Here is a 24761-nt window from a genome sequence, read left to right as displayed (position 1 = left end):
CTTCCGCATCTGAGGGCAAGTCTTCCTTGCCCAGGATTCCTGAAGGCAAATCTCACCAGTAAAGACTGAGGTGAAGATGCCTTTAAGTACCTCAGCCTCTTCTGTCCCCATTCAGCAGTAGACCCTCTTTTTCCCTGCTCTTCCTTTTGCTGCTGATATGCCTGTAGAAGCCCTTCTTGTTCCCTTTCATGTCCTTCACTAGATTCAACTGCAGGTGGGCTTTGGCCTTCCTAACCCCATCCCTGCCTGCTCAAACAGCTTCTCTGTACTTCTCCTAGGAAGAATTCAATACAGATCTTATCAGAAAGTCATCAGCGAGTTCACTTGCAGTAACTTATGAAAATATTTAAGAAGTTTGAAGTATAAAGCAACTTTTTACAGGAGCAAGACACACTCATTGCTGTCTAAGCTCCTGAATTCCAAGAGGAGAGCACCCAGACAAACCAAAGTTACTTTCAACAGCACCTCAGACCAATTTCTTCATAGGCACATTGGTGTCTACATTCACAGGCAGCCTGGCCATTTTCATCTTGAGAAGAATTTGTATGAAACAGATAAATATAGAGAGTATTTGGGATCAATCTACTGGGTTATTTAACCCTTTTTATACACAAAACTTACTAACTTAAGCAATCCTTGCTTAATACCAGCTATCTATTACCACAAATGTAGGAGATGTATCATCAAACATTTCTCACCTGAACCTCCAAAGAGGAGGTCGAACAGTAAGTGTTTTAACTGTTTATATCCATTCCTTATTCATTTTTACTTCAGAAGGAGGACACAAATACTGACAACTAGCAAGGCAAAGAAGAAAGCATGGGTTTAAACAATGTATTACACATGCTTCAGCTTTACATTGTGCATGAACAGCGGCATCCTCTTCATGTTAATTAAACTGTGTGTAACCTAGAATACGATTTCTATTTTCATACATATATTCACACACATGTATTATTGATCTTGTTTTTTCCAGAAGCAGATTATGTCTTACTTCTATTACAGAAAAAGTCCTATAACCCAGCATCTAAGCTTTGCACCACCTCTACACTCAAAAACACGCAGGAAAAAATTACTATTGAAGAAACAATCCAGCAGACCTTCCTCCTAAAAAAGAAAATATGGCACTACAGACTGAACTCCAAATAAAACAAACTGAAGATAGAGTTGCATAAACAAAATAATATTAAATAATGAAATGTAAATTCTAAGAAATTTCAATATATGCCAGTATAATAAACCTACTTTGGTCACACACTCTATGTTGTTTCTAGTTAAAGAAAATAAATATCAGGCCCTACTGAACCGTAATTCTCAGCAGGAGCTTAACTTTTGTGTCACAGATAGACTGAAGCTGGAAAAACTCACATAAGAACCATTAACGCAAACTCTAACTTTTTAGTTGCTTAATACAAACCTTCCCAATTCTAAACTCCTTTTCTTTCCAGGATTTTTAAGCTGATAAAGTGATATTTTTATTTTTTTTGTCACAGAAATTGCAATGTATTCAAAAGCAAACAAAAGAACGTTTCACAAGTTTATACTTTCTATAAACTGTTCTTTGTGGTTCACGAAGAAATACAGCTGCAGGAGTCAGAAGACATTAAGTCTCACATTAATGCTAACATCACTTTGTTGTAGTGTCCAAAAACAGTGAAGGAAGGAAAGAGAAAGAACACTTACAATTTTCCTCTTCCTTGTTCTTCCCTCCAACCTTCTTTCCCAGTTGAGCAGGAGCATTTGCCAAACTATAGGTGTGACCAGCACAGTATTATAAGCCTCTGTGCAGTATGACTAAATGCAATATACAGGTTTGTCCTAAGAAATCTACCTACTTAAGTGGCATCAGGAAGTAAAAGTCCTCCATTCTGCAATCCATGAACCACTCCCTGCACCAGCATGCCACTAAAGCAAATAAAAGAGATTTACTGAAAATAAGAGAGATGCCTGGCCAGTGAGCAAGACCCAGTGCAGTCAGAGATCAGGAGTGCAAACAGTCTAGAACAGAAGAGAAGCATGGGTGTTTGGAGAAAAAGTGTAAACCATACTTATGATGTTATTTGTAGAATACGAGTAAGGAAATATTTTTAACCAGGGCTGTATTACAACTGAATAGCTAAACCTGCCATTTTTAACTCGGACTTAACTATATTGAATTACTGTGGGTTTCTTATTTTCTTTGATGTTGACCATATTCACAAAGGAATAGTCTGAGACCACCACATCTATTTCTTACAGAAACGTCATTTCAAGCTTAAACAAGGATCCAGAGTACTCTGCCTGAAAACAGAAAATTTTCATACTTTGTGAGCCAAAACATAATCATGCTGCAAAGGTGAAGAGCTAGAGCATAAACCATTCAACTGATCTGCCTTAAAGTTTCATAATTATTTTGTGCTCATGACACAGTAATGATTCTGTTAGAATGACCAAAAAAAAGTTCTCTGGTCATTTTTCTCATACAATGCAACCCTTACCTCAGAGTTAAGGAAAACTCTGAGTCTAAAATTTTAGCCAAAAATAGCCAGAGGGCCTAACAGATGGATAAAATTTGCATGAGCCCCTCATCGACTCTCTTGCATTATGAGCTCCTTTGTATTAAAGATATTTCTGTCTTCAGAATAAATAAGTTAAGGAAACACTTCTGAAGATGGCTATACAGTTTTTAAGCTGCGTTGGCTACTTAAAGCAGCTGTTTTAACATCTACCCATGCCACAAATACAACTTTTTCCACCCGCAGTTGAGGCTTTGGTGAGCGAATTCCACAGAGGTGTTGAAGACAGCTGCAGAAAGCAGCAAGAAATACTTTTCAGTGGGAATAGGCTCCTTAACATGCTGTTTATCACTGATCTGCTCCCCCAGTACTATTCCTGTCTCTTGCAGGCTCATTTTAAGCAGAATACATTAAAAGGTATGCTGTTCTAGCTTAAATCGGGAACATTTTACCCAGCAACCTGTCCTTCTCTCACCCCACTTTCTTCTCCCAGCTATCACTCCCTCCTACATGCTTCCATGTCATTTTGAGAGTCCCAAGCCCGATGTACAGCTCTGCAGTAGCCGGCTTCCCTGCCGATGGGAACAGGGTGAGGAAAGACTCTAAAAAGCTGCTGCTCGCAGGCAGGAAAATGTGAGTTTCATACCTATGCTGGATGGAGCCTCTGCTGGGTAAAAGCTGCTCCACACTTCAGTGGACCTGGTTTCACACTTCCCTGAACCATCCTGTGCTTCAGAAGCCCCATCAGAAAAACAACTTCACTACTTTTCAGGAACGTTGTGCAGATATGAACCCTATAGACTGTACAAACTCAAATCACCCCAGCCAGAAGAGGCAGGTAAGCGTTGAGATAAGGGCAAGCAGCAGAGTTTCCTTATTGCTGAGCATCAGTGTTTTGTCAGACACGCTGCACACGTTTCCAGGCAAAACCCCTGCCCTTATAAGAACACAGGGAATCACGGCCCTATTCTTGAAACTGCTACTGATCAGCCAAATGACACCAAGCAAGGCACATGGCCTCTCTGTGCCCTTTAAATAAAGTAAGTGTTAAAATTTACCTTCCTCTTTGACCTGCTAGATGGAAACTGCTACATGAGGCTAAGGAACAGATAGTTGTACTCTCCAGTCAGTAGTGACAGAGAGAGAGAAGAGAAAGCGAGGAAGACACTTAGCAGCTTCTTTTGCAGAAGATGGAAAGATTTCTTGGTCTATGACACCTAGTAGGAAATCCCAAGCTTGGTTTTTTTTTTGTTGTTGTTTTGTTTTTTTTTTTTTTTAAAGGAATAAATTTATCATTGGTACATGCCTTAACTGCTCCAAACAAACACCTCTAACTATGGAGCAGGGTAGTACAAAGAAATCCACTACACAGGCACAGCTCTCACCTTGCAGACAGTTACATCCACACCCCTCACAAGCTTTATAACCCTCAGTAACTTCTTTCTGAATCTTATTTGCCTCTTGCACTAAGCACGGACAGTGCATACACCAGCACCAAGCCCAGCACCACAGCACATAGAAACGGGGATGAAAGTGTACCAGCCCGTTGGGATTCCCATCAGATAAAACCCACTGGATCCTCCACTGCCGCTATATGCTCCCATGCTGGCCTGACATGCTGTATCCTTGAGCCAATGGAGTGAGGAGGAGTGGCAGTGTCAGCAATGGTATCACAACAACTTACACAATGAACTTACTGCACCTGAGTCACTGAACACCTCAGCACAGTAATAAGATCCAGTTACTGTCAACCTCAGCTGTATTTGAGCTGGGGTCAGAAGGTGAAAGACACTACATGCTATTTAAAAATCTTCCAGCTTCTAATATTCATAACCAAAATGTTCCAGGGAAAAATCCTTAAGCTGTCAGCTGTTTCCATGCAGCATAGTGCAAAAACCAGACAACCACTGAGCTATAAGGAATCCCAGAGCTCTGCCAAAATTTGCCTCATTGATTAGATGAGACAAGTATCAGATTCAAAACCAGAGAGGGAAAAATGCAACAGGCTTAATAGAGTAAGGGTGTTCATCACAAGATTAAATAACTCATGCCAAATTTGACTGACTTGCCAGAAAAATATTCTTGAATGGATGAAATTAAGTGATTGGGTTTTTTTATTATTAGTGAGGCAATGTACAGAGCTCACAGAGAAAGAAGCAATTACTACTGCAGCTTTCATTTAATCACACTTCTGAGAATAGCTACTTCACATGCAAGAGAGTGGTAATGTTATCCAGTTCTTAACATGAACTTCCACCAGCTCAAAAGTGATTTAAGAAACAAATCTGCAACAGAAAGACAATATGCAAGTACATGGTATTTACTCAGATTCCTCTCTCCCTCTTCTATGTGCTGAAAAAGACCTCCTAAGAAGCCCCTGCTTTGCAAAGGGCTTTCCTCACACATTCTCAAACAATGTTCCCTTGTTCAGAAGGTGAGGCCACACCTGGACTACTCTGTGTCCAGTTCTGGGCTCCTCAGTACAAGAGACATGGACATACTAGAGAGAGTCCAGCGAAGGGCCACAAAGGTGATGAAGGGACTGGAGCACCTCACACATGAGGAAAGGCTGAGAGAGCAGGGACTGCTCGGCCCGGAGGAGAGAAGGCTGAGGAGGATCTTATCAATGTGTATAAATAAAATGTATATAAATACAAGGGTACAAAGAGGACAGAGCCAGGCTCTTTTCAGTGGTGCCCACTGACAGGGCCAGAGGCAACAGGCACAAACTAAAACACGGGAGGTTCCCCCTGAACATAAGGAAACACTTTTTTACTGTGAGGGTGACCAAGCGCCAGTATAGGTTGCCCATGGAGGTTGCGAAGTCTCCGTCATTGGAGATATTCAAAAGCCACCTGGACGTGGTCCTGGGGGAGCAGCCCTAGGTGGCTCTGCCTGAGCACTGGGGGTCAGACCAGATGAACTCCAGAGGTCCCTTGCAACCTCAGCCCTTCTGGGATTCTGTGAGGGTGGCTGAAAATCATTTAGTTCTGTCAGAAAATTAAATTGGTTGGGAAATACTCAACAATCAGGGGATGTGTATCTACAGCAGCTACTCCCAGATTTTCGTAAAACATCAAACTTCTCTTTCCTCCCAAATTGTCTCTGGTTTCAACACTTCCTCAGCCAGTAAGTGGCAACACATCCACAGATAGTGCACATCCACAGATCCACTGCATCTCTCCTGCCTCCGTGCCTGTTCCTAATGGTAGCCTACACATTTGCTACTATTCAGTTATATAAACAGCTACCTCTATTTGCCTGTTGCACAGATAACAGTGATGACCAAAATGATACAACCAGGAAAAAAAAAACCCAAACAAAACAAAACACAAAGAATGCCCCAAAAACTCAACCAACCACAGGTGGTAGGGTTTAGGCCCTGTTATTGTGTTATTCATCTTAATTTACTTATTGTGATATCTCCCAGCGGGCAGCACAAAAGAAATCTGTAGATTTGCATGGCAAGTTCTGCTAGGAAAGAACAATCAGCTGCACATATGAAAGGAACTGAGAAGTCAGCAATTTCACAGCCTTTGCCTTACAATATCTGCTGCAACATTTCAGATTATACCAAAGCTGTTGTCGTACACCCTTTTCATGGAACTGCAAGACTTAGGGAGAAACAAACGTGGCATCAAATCCACACATCAAGCAGGGACAGATATCCCCTGCAGTGCTATTTTTCCATTGCTTTACGTAGTCTTTAATTTTAGGGATCCTAAGCACTCAGGTTTCAATGATCCACTGGCACGAAGCGACCTATCAATCTAAAAATCTTGCTAGCGTAACTTCCAGGCTCCTCTCCCTGCTCTTCCTCCTCCTCCTCTTTGGAAGCCTTCTACTGGTCGTCAAAAAATGCTTCTAAGAATAAATACCATGACGACCCAGATTCTTCCCATCAAACTTCAAGTATTTGTCTGTGCACAAGTCAGGGGCTCTGCTGTCATAAAGACAGAGCTAGCCTGAGTTGCTCTTTGGAGATATCTCTGCCTCTCCCTGCTGACTTCAGAAGGAACCTCTGAAAGAAGGAGTCAGGGCCTTATAGGCAAGTCATTCAGAGTCTAAATCTTGTGTAACTTTCTCTGATCATCAAGACACCTGTCTGTCCCCTCTTCCCCCGAATAGTTCCCTCCCATTTAAAAATCTCTTCTTGGCACTGTACTGCCCAATCTGAATGCAATTTCTGCCTGTAATCTCATCAAACTTGTACAGAAGAGGTCTATCAACATCCCAGCTCCAATATCTTCCTGTGTATTTCAAAGTACCTCATTAGCATTCTTCCTCACTGTTATGAGTTTGTGAGGCATGGGTTTTTTTTGGTAGCAGGGAGGGGGCCACAGGGGTGGCTCCTGTGAGAAGCTGCTAGAAGCTCCCCCGGCTCCAAGTCAGAGCCCCCTCTGGCCCAGGCCGAGCCCGTCAGTGACAGTGGTAGCGCCTCTGGGAGAACAGATTTCAGAAGGGGAACCTGCAGTGAGTAGTGGGATCGGAATGTGAGAGGAACCCCTCTGCAGATACCGAGGTCAGTGAGGAAGGAGGGGAGGAGGTGCGCCGGAGGAGGGGATGCCCCTGCAGCCCGTGGTGAGATGGCGGGCTGTCCCCCCCCCAGCCCGTGGAGGCGAACGATGGAGCGGAGGCCCCCGCAGATGGCCGTGACTCCATGGAAAGCCCGCGCTGGAGCAGGTTGTGACTGAAGATTGGCCTGCGGAAAGGACCCACGCCAGGGAAGTTTGTGAGGAACCGCAGCCCGTGGAAAGGACTCACGTTGGAGAAGTTCGTGAAGGACTGTCTCCTGTGGGAGGGACCCCACGGTGGAGCAGGGGATGAGTGAGGCGTCCTCCCCCTGAGGAGGAAGGAGCGGCAGAGACCAGGTGTGAGGAACCGACCCCATCCCCTGTTCCCCTGCGCCGCCAGGGGGAAGATGCAGAGAGAACCGGGAGTGGGGTTGAGCCGGGAAGGAGGGAGGGGTGGGGGGAAGGTGTTCTAAGGTTTGGTTTTACTTCCTAATATCCTTTTCTTGTTTTGATTTGTAGTAAATTAAATTGATTTTGTTTCTTCTCCAAGTTGAGCCTGTCTTTTGCCTGTGACCATAAGTGGAGAGTGATCCCTCCCAGTCCTTATCTCGACCCACGAGCCTGCCTTTATATCTTCTCCTTATCCCACCATGGCCGGGGCGGGGGGGCAGTGAGCAAGTGGCTGTGCGGTGCTTTGTTACTGGCTGGGCTGAAACCACGACACTTACCTTTTAAGAATGCAAAGGCACGGGCTACTCATGGGACACTTCTTCTAAAACCCCACTTCTGATTTTCAACACACAGATCCAGATGGCTCTTCTCTAGATGTAGGTCAGACAAAAGAGGCAAGAGTATTTGCTTTATAATGCAAGCCACTGAGGAGAGAACTTGGCTGAAGAAAGTAGGACAACCAGCAAGACATGATTTGGAAACCACCATCTGCTAAACAGGGGCTGGTGTTGTACAGGGACAGATTAATAAGACGACTGAGCAACTACCTGTAAATACAAGAGGAGTGAAAGGAAAAGAATGTGCTCACATCTTGGAAGGCAATAAGAAAACAGATGAGAGGAAATGAGACCAAAGAAAAAGACTACATCGGTACTGTATTTAGCTCCTTTCTGACACAAAAAAAAGAAGGCGGGGGGGGGGGGGGGGCAAAAAAAGTAGCCACACTTAATGCTATCTCCTGCTAATTGCCATGAGGTAAACAAAGTCATAATAATAGTAATCAATTACTGTAGGCATTCACAAAATTGAAGCTGAAACTGGTCTATTGCGAAACAATTATCAAATGCTTTCTGAAACAACATCATAAGGCTTGGTTTCTTTTCACATCTCTCCATCTGCCCCAACCCCTTCAGGTCTCATGTCTGTTTCAACACAAGTCACTGCCATGGAGCAAAAGTATACAACTTCATATTCTGAATAGACAATTAAAAAAACAAAACAAAACAAATCTATTCAGAAAAACAATGCAAGTTCTAATCTGCACAAGAATTCCCAAAGTTTAGGAGATCTGACAAGGTAAAAAGACACAGAACTGGAATTTAGATTTCTAGAGCAAGCTTTGAATTCCGGGCCAAAACATCGTTTAAAATTCTTTGAGACAATCATAGTTTCCTCCAAAGTAACCTGCAGTTCTGATCAAAAACCAAGCAACAGAGACTTCACAATAGTCCCTAGTAGTAATTAGGCAAAAGCTATGAAACGTTCACTTATTTGTTACAAATTTGTCATCTGTATTTTAGAAACACCCATTGTTAAACTACAAGGACAATTGTAAGGAGCACCTCCTCCTCCCCAAATGTCCAGGACTTTCCAAATTGAAAATAAAAAGTGGAAACAGTAAGTCAAATCCTCTTGACTATCAGCTTTTAATCCAGCCACTGGCAGCTCATCTCACAGATTCGTCACTTGCTAGCAGTTTGGTGACCTTGTATGAGCACAATGTTATGTTGTCATCCTCTCTCTGGGGCAGATACATTAAACTGAACCAACCATACATTTGACCAGTAGAGGTTTTTAAAATAAACATTCTCAGGGGTGCTAAAATATACTATTTACATATGGCAGAGATGCACTGCTGCTTTACTCAAACCACCATGGGCTCCATGATCTCCATCACAGCCTCCTGATGACTTCTACCCTGAATCATTAAGTGTGATAAGAAGCAAGCCTTGGCAAGCATCCAAATGTCTGTTTCTAAAGCGTTAGTACTCAGAAACCATAACACAAACCTAATCATCCTGCTTCCATGCTTACAAACAAAGCCAAACATCTATTTTCCACACAAGAGGCTCTGCTTCCCTCAATGCAGTTCTAAAGAGCAAGAGAGTAAAATAAATTTCAGCCAAATAATTGCTCTCCACTTCCTATCCACCCCTCCAGTCTCCAAACATCCTCTAACCCAGATTCTAAAACAAAGAAAAACAAATGCCTCATTATATAAACATAAGTTATGTTTGAAAATCTACTTGCCTGCTCACCAATAATGGTGGTAAAACTTTCCTTGGTGAAAAGTCATGTGTCATCATTTTCCACAGCTTTCACTTGAAAGTTAAAATAATAATAAAATAAAAAAAAACCCACAAGATTTTAGTCTATGCTTTTGAGCCACTGCTGCACTGATCAGAGCAAGTCTTACAGCCAAACACCTTCACTGCCCAGGGAAAGGCAACAGTGGCTAATGCAGTGGCAGCATACTCAAGCCTGGTGTTCCCTTCCAAGTTAATTGCAACAGGCTACTGTAGCCATCTCTGAAAAGGGCTGATCCTACTTGCATCATATGTCTATCATAAACTGTAATGACCTGGAAGTGGCTCTCTCCCCTCACTGACAAGACAGGAAATCCAGATAAATTTGAGTGATACGAATCTTACAGCGAGATCCAAAGAGGAACCTAATTTTCACCAATTTCAAAAGGATTCTTGTCCCTTTCTTGCCCCCATGGTAAGAACAAGCAGCCTCTACACCCTTGCAAGCCCTGGCTCCAAAACCTACTGCTCCAAAAGCACAACAGCACAGAAGGGGAGCAGGGGGACCTCCCCCATCCACCCAGTTCTTCAGGAAAGACAATCCAATTAGAAAGGGCTGTGAACGCATCCTTACAATTATCTACCCTGAATAACAATGCAGTAGTTTATTTTGGTAAGTGTGTTCATACACACTCGCATGAGCACACAGAGTGGCTATTCACCCCCTTGGCTGTACTCGTAACAGCGGAAGCACACAGGGCTTCCTTTCACAGTGCTGCAATTTAAAACCATGCTCGCAGGGGGTCAGCAGCAGGTGCAAAGTCACAACTTCCAAAAAAAACTATAAACAGACTTTTTTGTCCAGTCCAAGATGAAAATGTAAACTCTTATATCTCACCTACAAACTATGAGACCAAAATAACCAGCACTGCTCTTCTTGAATGGGTTACAGGAGCCAGAAGCTAACAACGTGCAAGTACTTTCACACAAGGCTAAGACAGCAACCCAGAAAGAAGGGCTCTCTTAAGTGCCCAAAATTTGTGCCCAAAAAAATGGGGTGATAATCTTATAAAACACACTCAACCAATTTCAGTAGTTCATTTCTTGCTAGACACAAAAGACATTAGAAACTCTCTCTTGTTATTAATATATGAATTTAAATTATGGGATCCAAAGAGGATGGTGGAGAAACAATCAATTACCAGCTGGAAACAGGGTAGAAGAGGATAGCAGAAAAATACAAGATATGAAAAATAAATGTGGTGTTCTTTTTCTTTTTATCCCATTGTATTTACTGTTTCAAGCTTTTGTGTCAGAACAGTCCCAGGACTTTATTTGACCTGTTCAACCATTTTACAGAGCGTTCCCACCAAAAATCACACCAAAATCAAGTCCCTCCATTATACGTTCTTCATATGTTCTACAAATTTTGACAATATAGACCTATACTTAAATAGTAAATGAAAAATTTCCCACTTACTGTCACTGCTGATTATGACATGCACGCTATAGATTTCAAAATAGCTTTATCAGGAATCAGTGCAGTAGAGCTAGCACAGATGTTAATCTCAGTTCCTTTACTAGAGTTAAGGAAAAAAAGAAAAATTAGACAGCCTTTGTTTTCTTCACAGAGCATAAAGTGTTGAAGCTTTTGTATGAGTTACTTTTGCTAGAGAGTATCCCTTTCTGGCAGCCTTCAATGCTTATTGTTCTTCGTCAAACCCTAAGCAAAAGCAATCTCCCTAATTTCGTGTGAAAATATGAGAACCACTGCATCAACCACCTTTTTACTCCCATGACAGCCAAGATTCATTTTGGCTGAGTATTCTCTGATAAAGCACAAAGTGCTTGCTGTTCACTTTAGGTGAACAAAGCTTCAAGAAACTATGTTTTTACTTTCATTTTTGCAAATCAAGTTTAAGCAGCACCACTGGAAACAAGAAGTAAGTGACCCGGTTACATTCTCCAGGACATAAAGTCTTCTATATGAGGACACATATAAGAACCAATGCCCTTTAATGAGACTCTGGAAACCAATTATAGCAATAACTCCTGGAAGTAAAACTGTACAGAGACTGTGTTAATGAACAGTGGCGATACCCTTGAAAGAGAAGTAGCTGGACTACTGACTTGCTTCAGCCTACAGAAAAGCTCCCTTGTAACACTCTCTATCTGCCTTATCTCTTTGACAAGGCCAAAATCCCTCCACAACAAAAGGATTTATCACAAGTATCTTTTCCCTGAAAGTATTTCTATGGCTACGATCACTGTAATATCTGAGAATATCATATTCTGTTACACATTTATCTTCAAAATGTCCTTTGGACAAAAGGGGATTAAATGCAGACAGAATTAACAGACAACTTGTTCAACGTCACATGAAGTCTGTCAGGCAGGGAACTGAAGCCTCCCTCATCTCCCCAAGCCCAGGTGGAACATCCCATTTAATCAGTAGACTTGTCCTCTCACAGGTGTATATACCACACCACCACATAACCTGAAAGTAAATCAAAACCAAACACATTTTTGAAAAAGCTGTAGTAACATTCCGTCTCATCAGGAACAGAATTAATCCTTTAAATCCCTTGTCAACAGACAGAGTTGACAATATGAAACAGAAAAATGTACACAACTGCATACATGCAATACCTGATTCCCAGACTGGATTTTGAAAGCAGAAAATACATCTCTGAATAAATGCTGTCCAATTTTCCAGATATATTTAGAACATCATCACAACACATTCACACAGTCTTAAACATTTTTTGCTATGACTTCACTGTACGCAGTATTTTTTGGTCAGCCAGGATAATGTAGTCCAGTGACCACTTCATCTTTTTGAAAGGAAAAGGCTTGAGTCTGTCATAATATGAGGTGCATTCTGGTTCTCCATAGAGTATTCCTTGACAGCATCATGCATTAGGTAGAGTCTTGCTAATCTTACAATCAGACAAGCTGTGAGTGATGAGCAAGTCATGCAGCCTTTTAACAAGAGCTTCTTGGAGATGAGGCACATGTTTTGTCTTCCAAAAAAGCTCACTTGTAACTTGAGTACTTACCAAATAAGCGGAAGTCCAAACATATTTTATCTAAAGGATAATACGTATCACGTTGACAATAGCAAAATGAGAAAGTCCAAAGAGGACAGAAAAGTTGAGAAAGATATAGCTACAGACTTGTCATTTTGGTTCAGACCATCTCTTTTCAAGGCTTTAGGAAGCAGCTTCTGAACTGACCTTTCAGTTCCTTACAACACTAACGAATTTTAAAATGTAGTAAATTCCAAGTGCAATGGAATTAAACAATCCACTGAAAAGCCAGCAAAAAAATCAAAATGCTTTCAAGTATGGAAGAGAACTTTTGTTCTCTTTTCAGAACACTACACATTCTTGAAAACAATTAGAAAAAAATTGTCACTAAGACCATAACCAGGGCCTTGTTAAAAGCATATTCATTTCAGAAACAGGTATTGTGTCACCACACAGTAAACCTCATCCATAAACCTGACTCTCTTTCCTTGAGCGTGTTTCTCCTAACTCACACACCTGAAGGGCCTTCAAAACTGTAAAAGACTCATGATCTGTTTCCAAAACAAAACTGGACGAGACAACCATTTTTGGCCATAAAAAAAGCAGCATGCCATCTACCTACAACGGAGCATGCTAGGTGCTTTTATTGTTTAGAAAAGCTTGCCCTGAAGAATTCTGTGCTTTCCATCACTTTAGATATAAATGCAGTATTACCAGAATAAAAAACCCAAACCAACCCCCCCAAAAAAACCCAACTCTTGTTCCCCCCTGCCTCTTCTACAGCTTAGGAATAAAATTTGTATACAAAACAATGACAGTCACTTTTATTGTTTGCTTTGGATAGCCAGGTTTCTTAACACATTAACAGGAAAAAGCCAGAAATTTCAGGAAAAAAACAACAACAAAACAACCCCAAAACACCCTACCAAAATAAAGCCAATTCATACTACCTCAATTAAAAAAGTTTCACTTTGGTTTTAAATATTTTGAAGATTTTTGTTACAAACTCCCCAAACACTCAGATTTCTTTCTGCTTCTTCTATTTGACAAAATTATGGTTATATTCCCCCACGTGTCCAAAACAAACATAACTGTTGTTGTGACAACTTTAAGCCTACTAAGCACATCTCACCAAAATACCTGAGAGCTTCCAGTGGCATGAAGAGTGAGAGTAGGGAGCAATTCAGAGATTGTTTGAAGAACACAACTGGCCACTTAAGTCTTTTCTCTTGCATAGGAAGCCACAGCACAGGCAACTTCCACATGCAATCAAACCAGTGTACTTGTTGGCAGGCTCCTGGGGAGTTCAGCAGGGGAAATGTTTTGACATGAACAACAAGTTTGCACTGCAAATACTGAAGATCAAAAGGCTGGGTTTTTTTTATTGGCCATTAGAGGGTTGCTACCAGCTCTTGGAAATACTCATTTCTGTATTTTGAAGCATGTAGATATCACAAGCCAAAGCAGGGAAGAATAAAGCAATGCAAAACCACTGCAGTTGCAGGGGAATGAAGTCCCCAGTGCATTCCCCAAAAGCCACAGGGCTGTCCAAGATTTACGATTTCTGTCTTACTCATCTAAGGGAAGACTCTTCTCACTTCCTCCCACTCCTGGAGTTGGTTTTTGATTACCGAGCCAGGATTACCTTGGCAGAATCAACAAGCAAGACCTCATTTGTGCAAATCCCAATACTCCAATTTGTTACTGTAAAGCTGGGCAGTTTTTAAATTTTCTTGGGTTTTAGAGTTCATAAATGGTCCAGGACTGGTATGCACCCCCATACAGCAAATTTAAGTCTACTGGCAACAGATGGCTTTAAAGTATCTTCCACGGATTCTTTAGAAATAACCCACTAATGTCCACACCTCCACTGATTACATGCTGAAAACCAGGGCTCTAGATCCATCCGGATGGGATGACTACAGTGTGAAACTTGAGCCGTGTTATCATGAACCACAGCCAGAACAGACAGCAGAAACCATTAGCTTTCCACAGACCCTTCTGTCCTCTGAATTGTTAATGAGCTTCAAGTCAGAATGGGATAAATAACAAAGTACAGCCTCATATCTACTACTCTACTCTCATTTGCTCCATATGACTCTGGTAGAGTTTTATAGAAGAGAAGAGATGGCGATGCAAAGTGGTAATACTGAATATAGCTACCTTCTACCCTACAAAATGCCATAAAGTCTTCCCAAGATTCTCCCCAATCAGTACGGCAATCGAACAAAAAGGGAGAGGCATATGGACAAGACATCAGAGAAGCTGGTCCAGGAGAAAAAAAATTTACTAACAGCCTGAATATTCTGAAAATACACTCATCTCCACCACCACCAAAGGAAAGTTCATAGAAGTAGCAAATCTTCACACTTAATTCCTTTGAAAGTAAACTTATACCTCCTCCTCCTCCATGGTGTATGATGCAGGCCTAGGAACAAAATGAAAGTTTTTCAAACCCAGTGTTTTCACACTGCCTTGATTTTCTTTTATGCACACACCTGCCTGATGCAGGTGTGATTTCTACACTGATCGCTATTGAAGTTTTGTGTTGTTACTTAAGAGCATCCTTTCAAGTTCCAAGGTAAAAAACATCCAAGCATTCCCTCCAGAGTAATGTAACTAACCACGAGCAACGCACCAAAATTTGCAATGAAAATAAAAAACCCAAAGCCAGACAAGATGACCCCTCCCCATGCTGTGGAGGCCACAAAGTAGTTAAACAGAAATCAGTTTTCCCTTTAGCCTAGTCCTTCTTGGTTCTTAAAGATTTAAATGCAATAAGGGTGATTGCAAAATTCACACATTGCAAACATGGTTTGCAAACTAACTGCTGCTTTTTGTTTGGGGATTTAAATTTTAACACCATAAATTGTGGGTTTGAAGGACTGGAAGGAAAGAGTTTCTTGTATACTGGATCTGTGGCTTCAGGGGAAAAAAAAAAAAAGTAATTTTTTTAATGTCATGAAACTTGACTAGTCCAACGGTTGTATAAAACACAGGCACACGTATGTAGGGCTTTGGTAGTTAGCAGGACTGGATGTCCAATACCTATTCCTCCAAGCAGTTCTGTTAGTTCCCTGGAAGACAACGAGACTACTGTTTACAAAAAAACTGTTTATAATTTGCAAACCTTCCCAGTTGGATAACTCAAGGAGTATGCACCACTCTTGCAAAATCTACACTCAGTACAAAAAAAAAAAAAATCTTTAGCAATGTCATCCACATGGTTCAACTTTCACAACCCAAGTGAAACTGTACACCAACGAAGTGTAAAATAACTTTAGAAAGTAGCATGCAAACAGGTACCTTGGCATCCAGACAAAGTATGTTCCACATCTCTGCAAAGGCAGCAGCACAGCTTGCTTAGTGGGTACTAGGACTCCAGCCACAAGGACTTTGCTTCCCGCTCAACCACTGGCCTGCTGCAGGATGTTAGACAAGTTCTTGTCTCCTCAACACCACAGGTGACTCAGGCACAGAGACGAAATTCCTACACTAACTGATATAACAAGTGCAGAAGTTCATTAACAGATCTGTCTCCTTTACCCCACGAGAATCCAAATCTTCAAAAAAAACCCCCTAAACCATTTTCAAATAAGACTGCACTCCTTCCCCAGAGGCTCATCACATTCAGGTATACACAATAAAGGCTTTTCTGCATTTGTTGAGCGCCTCACTAAAATTATCATGACTTATTCACCAAGACGCAGTGGTTTCCAAGCCTTTCATCTGCAGGCCTCAGAAGATTTTCCAGCAGAGACACAACTACTGGCTACAGTGGTTAGGGTAGTAGATCCTAGCTTTATTTCCCAGATCCCTCAAAAACAGTCAAAAGGCCACAAAGTGAGAAGCTGCGTAACCCTGTTTCTTGCAGTTTATTCTCACACAAGCCAAGCAATGTTCACCCTTGATGAAGATTAAAATTTTAAAAACTGACATCAACTTTTCTCTGAAAACTAGAGATCTGTGCTTGATCCCATTAAAAAGTCAATCAATTGTAAGCAAAATCTGCTTCTACCTTGGCGGAAAATTTGTCCGTTTCCTCTTCAGTGGAGGAATTTCTTCCCAATTGTAACATTAAAGGAAGGAAAAAAAGAAAAAAATTGTTAAAACGCAAGCCAAAAAGGCAATACTCTGTTGTGTTTGGGAAGCAATACTCAAAGTGTTTCTTCTACTGTTTTCACTTGAATTTTCACTGATTTTTTTTCTCCGATTACAGTAGAATCACAGAGTAACATGAACTGGAAGTGACTTCTGTTCACCTGGCCCTATTCCCCCAACAAAACAGGGACAAATTGACTTGGATTGCTCAGGGCCTTGTCCAGCTGAGTTCTGAATATCTGCAAGGACATCCCAACCTCCCTGGGTAGCCTGTTCCAATGTCTGACCACCCTCACGTTGAAAATTTTTTTCCTAATATCTCATTGGAATTTCCCTTGTTGCAACTTGTGACTGTTGCCTCTTGTCCTACTGCTGTGCATCTCCCAGAAGAGCCTGGCTGTGTCCTCTCCATACCCTTTCATCTGTTAACTGAAGACATGGGATAGTTCTCCCTTAAAGAAAAGCAACATACACACACACCTCCCGAGTTGTATTCCCAAGATGTTCATAAGATATGTACACACAGATATGGATTTTCAGCTTGTTTCTCTGAAACACAAGTCCCGTATTTTTGTTTGCAACCTAACACTGTCTCTTATGGGCAGCCCTTCTGCAGGGTGTACCACCAAAGGCTTACCTTCACAGTCAAGCAACACAGAGTAGCTAATGGGGTAAAAATTCACAGCGCAAATTATTTTGTAGGAATCCTCCCACACGGAGAAACGCTTAATTTTTGTTCCCTATTTGAACTAGTCCTGCCAGTGCGAGGTACTTACACGACCTCATGATACACTCTGCTTTTCACAACTTCTCCGTAAGCAGGGAAGTGACATGTAGCAATGTGGAAACCGGGCACAAAGGAAAACCAAGCGCGAACTTGCGGTCAAGCTGAGGATGAAGATACAGGCCAGAGCGCGGGGCTCGTACCCGCTCCGCCGGGGCAGCCCCTCCGGGCTCACGCAGGCTGTGCCAAAGCACCAGAGTGAGCTCCTGCGCTCGGGCGCTGCTGCTCCCACCCCGCCAGCCCACCTTTCTCTCCAGACGCGAGCCAGCTGCACACGGAGGGATGCTCGGTTCACCGAGTCTATGCGTTTGCCTTTTTTGTTTGGGGGTTTTCTCTTCGCTTGGTTGTTTGTTTTTTTTTTACAACCACGATCCGTTGGTAATCCCCGCGCCCCTCCCCGGGCACAGCACCCCCCCCCGCGCGCACCTGCCCGGGGTGGGGAGGCGCTGACAGGACTGCCACGCCCCCGCTGCCCCCCCCCCCCCCCCCCCGGCCCCCGCCATCCGCGGTGCGCGACCCGCGGGCAGCGCGCGCTGCCCTCCCCTCCGCTGCCGCCTCAGACCCGACCTGACGGCAAGAGGGAGCCGGCAGACCGCGCTCTGCCACGGTCACCCGGCAGACAAAGAGCCGCCCCCGGCCACGGGTCTGTCTCGGGGCTGAGCAAGGGTCTCAAGGAGACCCTACCTTTCGCCAAAATTAACTTCCGAGAGGGCGCCCCCCCGCGCCCCGCTCCCAGGGCGCCGTCGGTCCTTCCCACCTCGGTGTCAGACCTCACCGCCCTGCGTCCCGCCTGCCCGCCCCGCCCGGGCAGCCCCGCCACCGCTCCCGCCGCCCGGGAAGCCGGGGGGCCCCGCGGCCGGCGCCCCCCACCCCCCGGCGTCGAAGGGAGGCCCCAGCCCAGCCGCCACGGGGGGCGAGGAGGAGCCGCAACAAGTCCCCGCCGCCGCTAGCCGCCCTTACCCAGATAGTGCCGCAGGTCCAGCAGAAAGTGCGGGGGCCCCCCGTTGAGCTGGTAGAAGAGGGATCCCAGGCAGAAGAGCAGCAGGGCGGCCATGCAGAAGCCGTAGTCGCGCAGCGAGAGGAAGGGCAGCGGCGAGAGGGGCCGCCGCCTCTTCCAGCCCCCGCCCTGGCCCGGGCCCGGGCCCCCTCCCGCCGCCGCCGCCGCGGGGAGCCGGGGCGCCGGGCAGTCCCCGCCGCCGCCGTGCTGCTGCTTCTTCTTCATCCTCCCCTTCGCCGCCGCCGGGTCACGCAGCCCGCCGGGCAAAGCGCATCCTCCATCCGCCTGCTCGGCTCCGACTGCCCGCGGCGGGGAAAGTTCCCAGGAGCTCAGGGGACCCGTCCCGTCCCCATCGCCGGCTGCCCCCCCAGCCCCGCGGCAGGCGAGAGTCCCCGGCGCTGCGGCGGCGGCTGCTGCTGCTGCGGAGCGCCGCTAAGGGGAGGGGAAGGAGGTGGTCACCATCCCGCTCCCTGGGGCTCCTCTCCTCCTCCTCCGCCGCCGCTCTCGCTCCCTCTCTCCGCTCGGCCTCTCGCTCCGGTGTCAAGTTACAGCCAGTGCTGCTCCGCCACCGACCGCCGGCAACTCGCGGCCGACTTGTGCGCGCCGCCCGGCCCCGCCGCCGCCCGCCCACCCCGGCCCGCCCCGGCCCGCCCCGGCCTCCGGTCCCCGCGACGCGCCCGTTGCCTCCGCGCGAGCGACCCCTGCGGGCGCCGCCGCCCCACCGGCCCGGCTGCGGCGGGGCCCGGCCCGCCCCGGCCGACCTAAGCCACCTGCCCCGGCCCGCCCCTGCCGCCGCGGGCAGCCCCTCGGGGCCGTGGGGCTGCGCGGGGAGCGGGGCCGGTACCCGTGGGGCAGGGGCCGTGACAGGGCTTCTCGCTGTCCCCGGCCGCGGGGAGCGGCGGTGGGGCCTGAGCTGCCCTAAACACCGCCGTGGCCCCCTGCCCGCGCCTCTGCCGCTGGGGCAGGCCTCGGGACGCTTCTCCGGGGCCTGGACGAGGGGTCTCATCTCGCCAGGGCCCCAGTGGCCCACAGGCGCTACGTTAGGACTGCCATATCTTTCCTTACAGTGATGATAGCAGTGAAAAGGCTTAATATTGTGGTGATTTAGACAAGCCGTAACACAGCATTAAGGTCCGGCACCTTTATAGTCGCGTAACATCATTCGTGAGGGAAGAGAGGGATCGCTCTTCTTGTTGCCGCTTACCTGGGACGATTAAAGTGGGGTGTTTTCTACTGGGGACAAGGCTTTAGACAAGTACAGAAATTACGAAATTAAACCTGCTCATGCAGCCTTAATTTGACCCCCTTGTACATATGGCTTATGATACAGCCTCTAATTACTCAATCATGCTATCTTTCCTAGAGGACCGCTTCCCACCATGTGTAGGGTAAATGGCGTTCAGTCAGCGCTGAGCTGTTTTAATAGCTTCATCCTCTTTATACAACATATGTCCCCAATATGTCCTGATGGCTTATTTGGAGCTATTCTTGTCCTTGGGCATTGTCTGAAGTAGAAATACATTTCATTCCCTCATGCGGCTGCATTGCCAGCGCAGCAGTGGAGGGAGGAGGGCTTGGGGTGGTATTGTCAGTTCACCGTTTCGTTTTATGGACCTGGCTGGAAGGGGGGGCTTCGCCAAGATCCTGCTCATGGGATCCCACGAGACTTCATTTCTAAGCAATAGCAAGTTCTATCCACCGTGGTTTGGGAGGAAAGTAGGAAATCATGACCCAAGTGCAATTTGCCAGGTCAGAAATTAAAAAGCAATCACCCTTTTCCTTTTTAGGCTTAAAAAATGCATCCTGATTTAGGGGGCCTGACTCATAATCTTTGCGCACTTGCAGCTGGAAATTTTGCTCAGGAGACTGCATTCAGATGTTTTTGCCACTTACACTGAAAGGCTTGGGTAAGTGCCTGAACCTTACCTACACTACTGGCTTCGTTTTGTTGCTGGCATCCACCAGCAAAGGGCATCTGCTGAAATATGGAAATTAATCATGCTGGTGTGGACAAGAGCACAAAGCCAGAATCTGACAATAAATAACCAATCCCATTGCATTCCTTGATAAAAAATATCCACATACTGGCTGAAAGAGCAGACCTTCTTAGTTTGGAGAGGAATCTCCTGGTTTTAGTTACACAGTTCTGTGGCATCACTGCACAGATCCTTCACAATCTTACACAAAACCTGTAGCAAAGACAAAGTTAGGAATGACACCTCATTTTTGAAAAAGAGAGAAACAGTATAATACAAAAAATAAGTCTGCTTTGGGCTAGTGTTTAAGCACCAAAAAAAAAAAAAAAAAGGCAGCCAATGGTAAATCTTTAGGACTGCAGTTCACTTTAAACAGAAACATCCAACACCTTTCGCCAGATAAAGTCCTAAGTCTAATTGCACGGTTAAACTACCACTTCTTAATTCTCATGAACGTTGCTTTGAAACACTCAGGAAGTATTGGGGGCTTACTTAACATGCTCTGCTGCCCTGGTTGTTTTGTCTTGCACTGCTTCCATGGATGTTTCACATTGTTTTTTATTCTTTTGAATACTTCCATATCTACTGGCTTGTTTGAATGACCACACTACAGATTTGTTTAATAGTGCTAGTTGCTGTTGCAGATGAGAAACAAGGTAAGCACTTACACTGAATGTTTGAGAAAAATGGATGCTTTGATGAGAAGACAGACAACACCTGTAAGGTGAATCAATAAATCTTTATTTTTCTGGTTGCAAAGAATGTCTTTGATCTCGAGGAAGAGTTTTTGGTTTTTTGTTTTTTTTTTAAGGAAAAGATGGAAAACCAGACCAATCAATGGAGTAAAATTTAAGTGGGAAGACTGTACTGTGGAGAGAGTTCTTGCTGTATTTCTAGGCATTGACAGGTAAAAAATTCTCTTGGGAGGAAGAAGAAATAGAAATATTTGTTTCTGGAACATATACTTAAGTGTATAAATTCGCTGTAATTTCACATTACTTTCACATATATGAACTATCACACCTATGTTATGCTATCAGTTAGAATGCCTAAATCAAACTAGGGCAATGAGCAGGAAAATAAATACTATTTACTTTGTGCTATAGCTTGATACAGTGCAACTATTTTCCTACTTTTAATTCCTCTGTTACTCAGCTACTTTAACAAAAACAGTATGATTTTGCATGCACAGCATAAAGCAATTAAAATACATACATCCTTAACTTATTACACTCCCATTCACACAAAAAACCCCCAAAGAATCCAAAACTCAAACCCCACATTAAAAGAATATTACAGTTGAAAAGCCAAGTTCTGACACTTTACGATAATCCAAAGGTAAGATTTTTCAGACAAACTTGTTTTGACATGTAGAGGATATGACTTACAATTTAGCCTTCAACTGTGTGATGATATTGTTTTGCTCAGAGGACCACTGCCTTGCACAGTGCATGGGACAGACACTGTTCACTGAACGTGCAGCTTTTCAGTTTATTTTTAATCTCTTTGTTCAACATATGTCCTCAGGCTTTGTGTAAAGCTATTTAAATCCTGCTTGTAATGTGGAATTATTAACATCATACAGGCTTTTCTACAGCATTCATTGTTACCGTACCTTGAGCATATGATGAATGCTTATGAATTACTTTCATGAGATGTAGCTAATATCACCATTTTACTGATTGGGAAATGAGACACAGAAAGATTAAGGTTAAATGCATCTATTAATTTTGGTTGCCAGCCTTGAGATGACTGGGGTTTGCCTTGTTGAAAGAGTTAGCATTATGCAGCACTTTGTATGTTTGAAGCATAGCTCCCTTTGACTTCAGGCGCAGCTGTGAATGCTAACTACTCCTACAAATCAGACCCCAGGCTCTCAAACCGAACACCAAGCATAAAAAGAGCACTTGGTGGCCACCTGTAGTTCAAGTAATCTGCCTGACATCATATAGGAGTGCTCTGGTGCTAGCAGACACAGAATCAATCATTTTCAGAGCGGCATTCACCGCAGCAGTCCTCATCCTCTGCCTGCCTTGACCTTGTCCCACTCTTCTTTTTCCTCCTCTCCTAGATCTAGTCTCAGCTCCAGGATATTTGTCCAAATCTATTTCCTTCCATGACCTCATCCAGTCTTGGTCCAGCTTTTGCTCAGACTGAATGCCCCTCCCGGCTGCAATGGTTCCAGCAAGAAGGACATTGTGAGTACAGAGGTGCTTCCCCAGGGCTGGAAGAGGATGGTCCGTACAATCAAAGGAGCGGAGAACATAGCTGCTGAAAATTTCAAAGTGGATCCACATTGGTGCTGTGCAAGAGATTCCTGAGCTGAATCGTAAGTCCAAATGCATGGATTCAGAAACAAGTTCAATAAGTGAGATAAAGAGTGCACGAGGTTTTGTGTCTGGCAGTACTCGTCAGAGAGACTCGTTTGGCTACATCAGCATGGGTTACCCACTGGCTAGTCAGTTCTGCTACTCAGCCAGCCTGGACGTAACGTCTTGCCAACTGGGCTGTGCGCTCGTGATTCTGAGCCTATGTCGTTAGTATCTTGTTTGAGAATGTCTGCACCAGGTTGCTGGGGTGCTGCCGCTCTCTGTTACTGAGCACACATAATCTGAGGTTACAGAGAGATCTCTAGTCTTCCATGGGAATAGCAAAACCCACATGCCCCAAAAACAAAGACCAATGCTCCCAGGAACAGATGCACTATGATTTCCCATTTTTGCAGCAGTAGGATTTTGTTTCTAACACAGGCAAAACATCTTTCCCTTATTCTTAGAAACTTCTGAACATTTTTTTTGAAATTTTCTAAATAAATTCTCTAAATAAATTCTCATTAAGCAAAATTCCCCAGCTGGGATATTTCAGAATAGACAGTTTGCAAAGGTATAAATAACTAGAAAGGGATAAGATAAAGCCTGGGCCCTAATTTTCGTAAGACAGTAAGGATAGAGGAAATTTAGATGCAAGGCTTCACTGAGTAAAGTTTCACTGGTATAACAGAATAACATAACGTAATGTCATCTGAGAAGCACCCGTGAAAGATCACAGCTTTACATTCCTCCAGCACTCTCTGCGATTCAGAAAGGGTTCAGAGCATAACAGAGTAATTGATGGCAACTGTGCAGGCTTTATTTTGCTTTGTTCAGCAACAGTTGATAATTTGATAGAGATGAAATAAGGGCGCACCATACCCTTTCATTTCATGCATATAGAATGCTTGCAAGTTTCATTTGCCGTGACTGAACTGGAATTGCAACCCTGTGCTGGCTGGTTGTATTCATTTCTGTCCTTTGTGGAAGGTTCAGGAATATATCCCTGGGAAAAATATGACAGCAAATATCTGAAGACAGAGAAATGAACTTGTGTGCCAAATGGATACAACTTAGTGACACTCTGATGGAGCAGGTTCACTTCAGAACAGGTATTTATAATTTGTAATTGAAATGGTACTTGGAATTACATGAGCATGTTCTATTGACATCACTTGGAGTGTGATGGATTTATCAAAAGAAAATCATATTAATCCCTTGGCATTGCTGGCTATTTCCAGCAAAGTGCTACTCACAGGGCTATTCTAACTCCTGATACCACTGTGTGTATTTGCTTAATTTTCTTAGAAAATGGGTAACAAGAGAATTCAACCAGGATACCTTCTTTTTTAATCAGCATGCACATCATTCAGAAGAGGCAACTGAAGCTAGAGGTAAAAGAGGATGTTGTATAATGTATAGTCTTGATGATCAATCCTTTCCTCTCATAAATATCCACTCAGAACCCCCCAACTGAGCTCCCTTTGACTTTGTGTCCTCTTTGTATTGATTTTCCGATAGCAGTCTAATTCTGCATTTGTCTGCAGAACTACTAATAGAAAGGCAGAAGTTTCAATGTGTAAACATGAGTTTTCACACAGCAGACCCATTAAAAGCTGTATTTGTTTAGACAGTTAACAGACTAACACCATATGATGTACTGGACAGATTTAGACATGTAAAGATGGAGACAGTCACATGGGGAAAATACAGTACTGGTGCTAATTAGGCACTAATTAAAGTAGGTAGTTAGGCACTTATGTCTAAATCCAGGAAGCGCAAAAATATGTTAGAAACACGCAGCTACCTCCAAAGTAGCTGGTGTATGCATGCAACCCCATGCAGAGCTATGCCATTGTAATATCAGGGAGCAGCAGAGCCAGGTTAGCGCAGGGCTCTCAGCAGGTTTAGCCAGGGTGGGCAGAGAGCCATCCTGGCACTGGTTTACCTCAGCCAGTCCCAGAGACATTTTACAGCTCCCTGTAGCTCACTGCATTCTGTAGCATAGGGAAAAACTTCAGGGAGAAGTAAGCTAACGCACCAAGATATGCATTGGTGTTGCAGCTGGGATCACTATAA

The 24761-nt window shown here is 44.1% G+C and overlaps 1 protein-coding gene across 4 annotated transcripts in view; it reads right to left on the bottom strand.

The window, feature by feature from the left end:
* The window catches only part of UST (uronyl 2-sulfotransferase), a 182088-nt gene extending 163073 nt beyond the window's left edge, over positions 1-19015 (bottom strand). For 3 of the 4 annotated variants that reach the window (XM_041125382.1, XM_041125381.1, XM_041125380.1), the window contains exon 1: positions 18361-19015. In XM_041125382.1, coding sequence (XP_040981316.1) covers positions 18361-18622 — 262 coding nt within the window. In that variant the 5' untranslated portion in view covers positions 18623-19015. The remainder of the gene's footprint in view (positions 1-18360) is intronic. The other variant, XM_030023109.2, reaches the window with a different exon arrangement.
* Between the last annotated feature and the right edge of the window lie 5746 nt (positions 19016-24761).

This window comes from Aquila chrysaetos, chromosome 8 (assembly GCF_900496995.4).
Source record: "Aquila chrysaetos chrysaetos chromosome 8, bAquChr1.4, whole genome shotgun sequence".
Lineage (NCBI taxonomy): Eukaryota > Metazoa > Chordata > Aves > Accipitriformes > Accipitridae > Aquila > Aquila chrysaetos.
The sequence above is the reverse complement of the archived record's forward strand: the minus strand, read 5'-3'. Positions and strand labels throughout refer to the sequence as shown.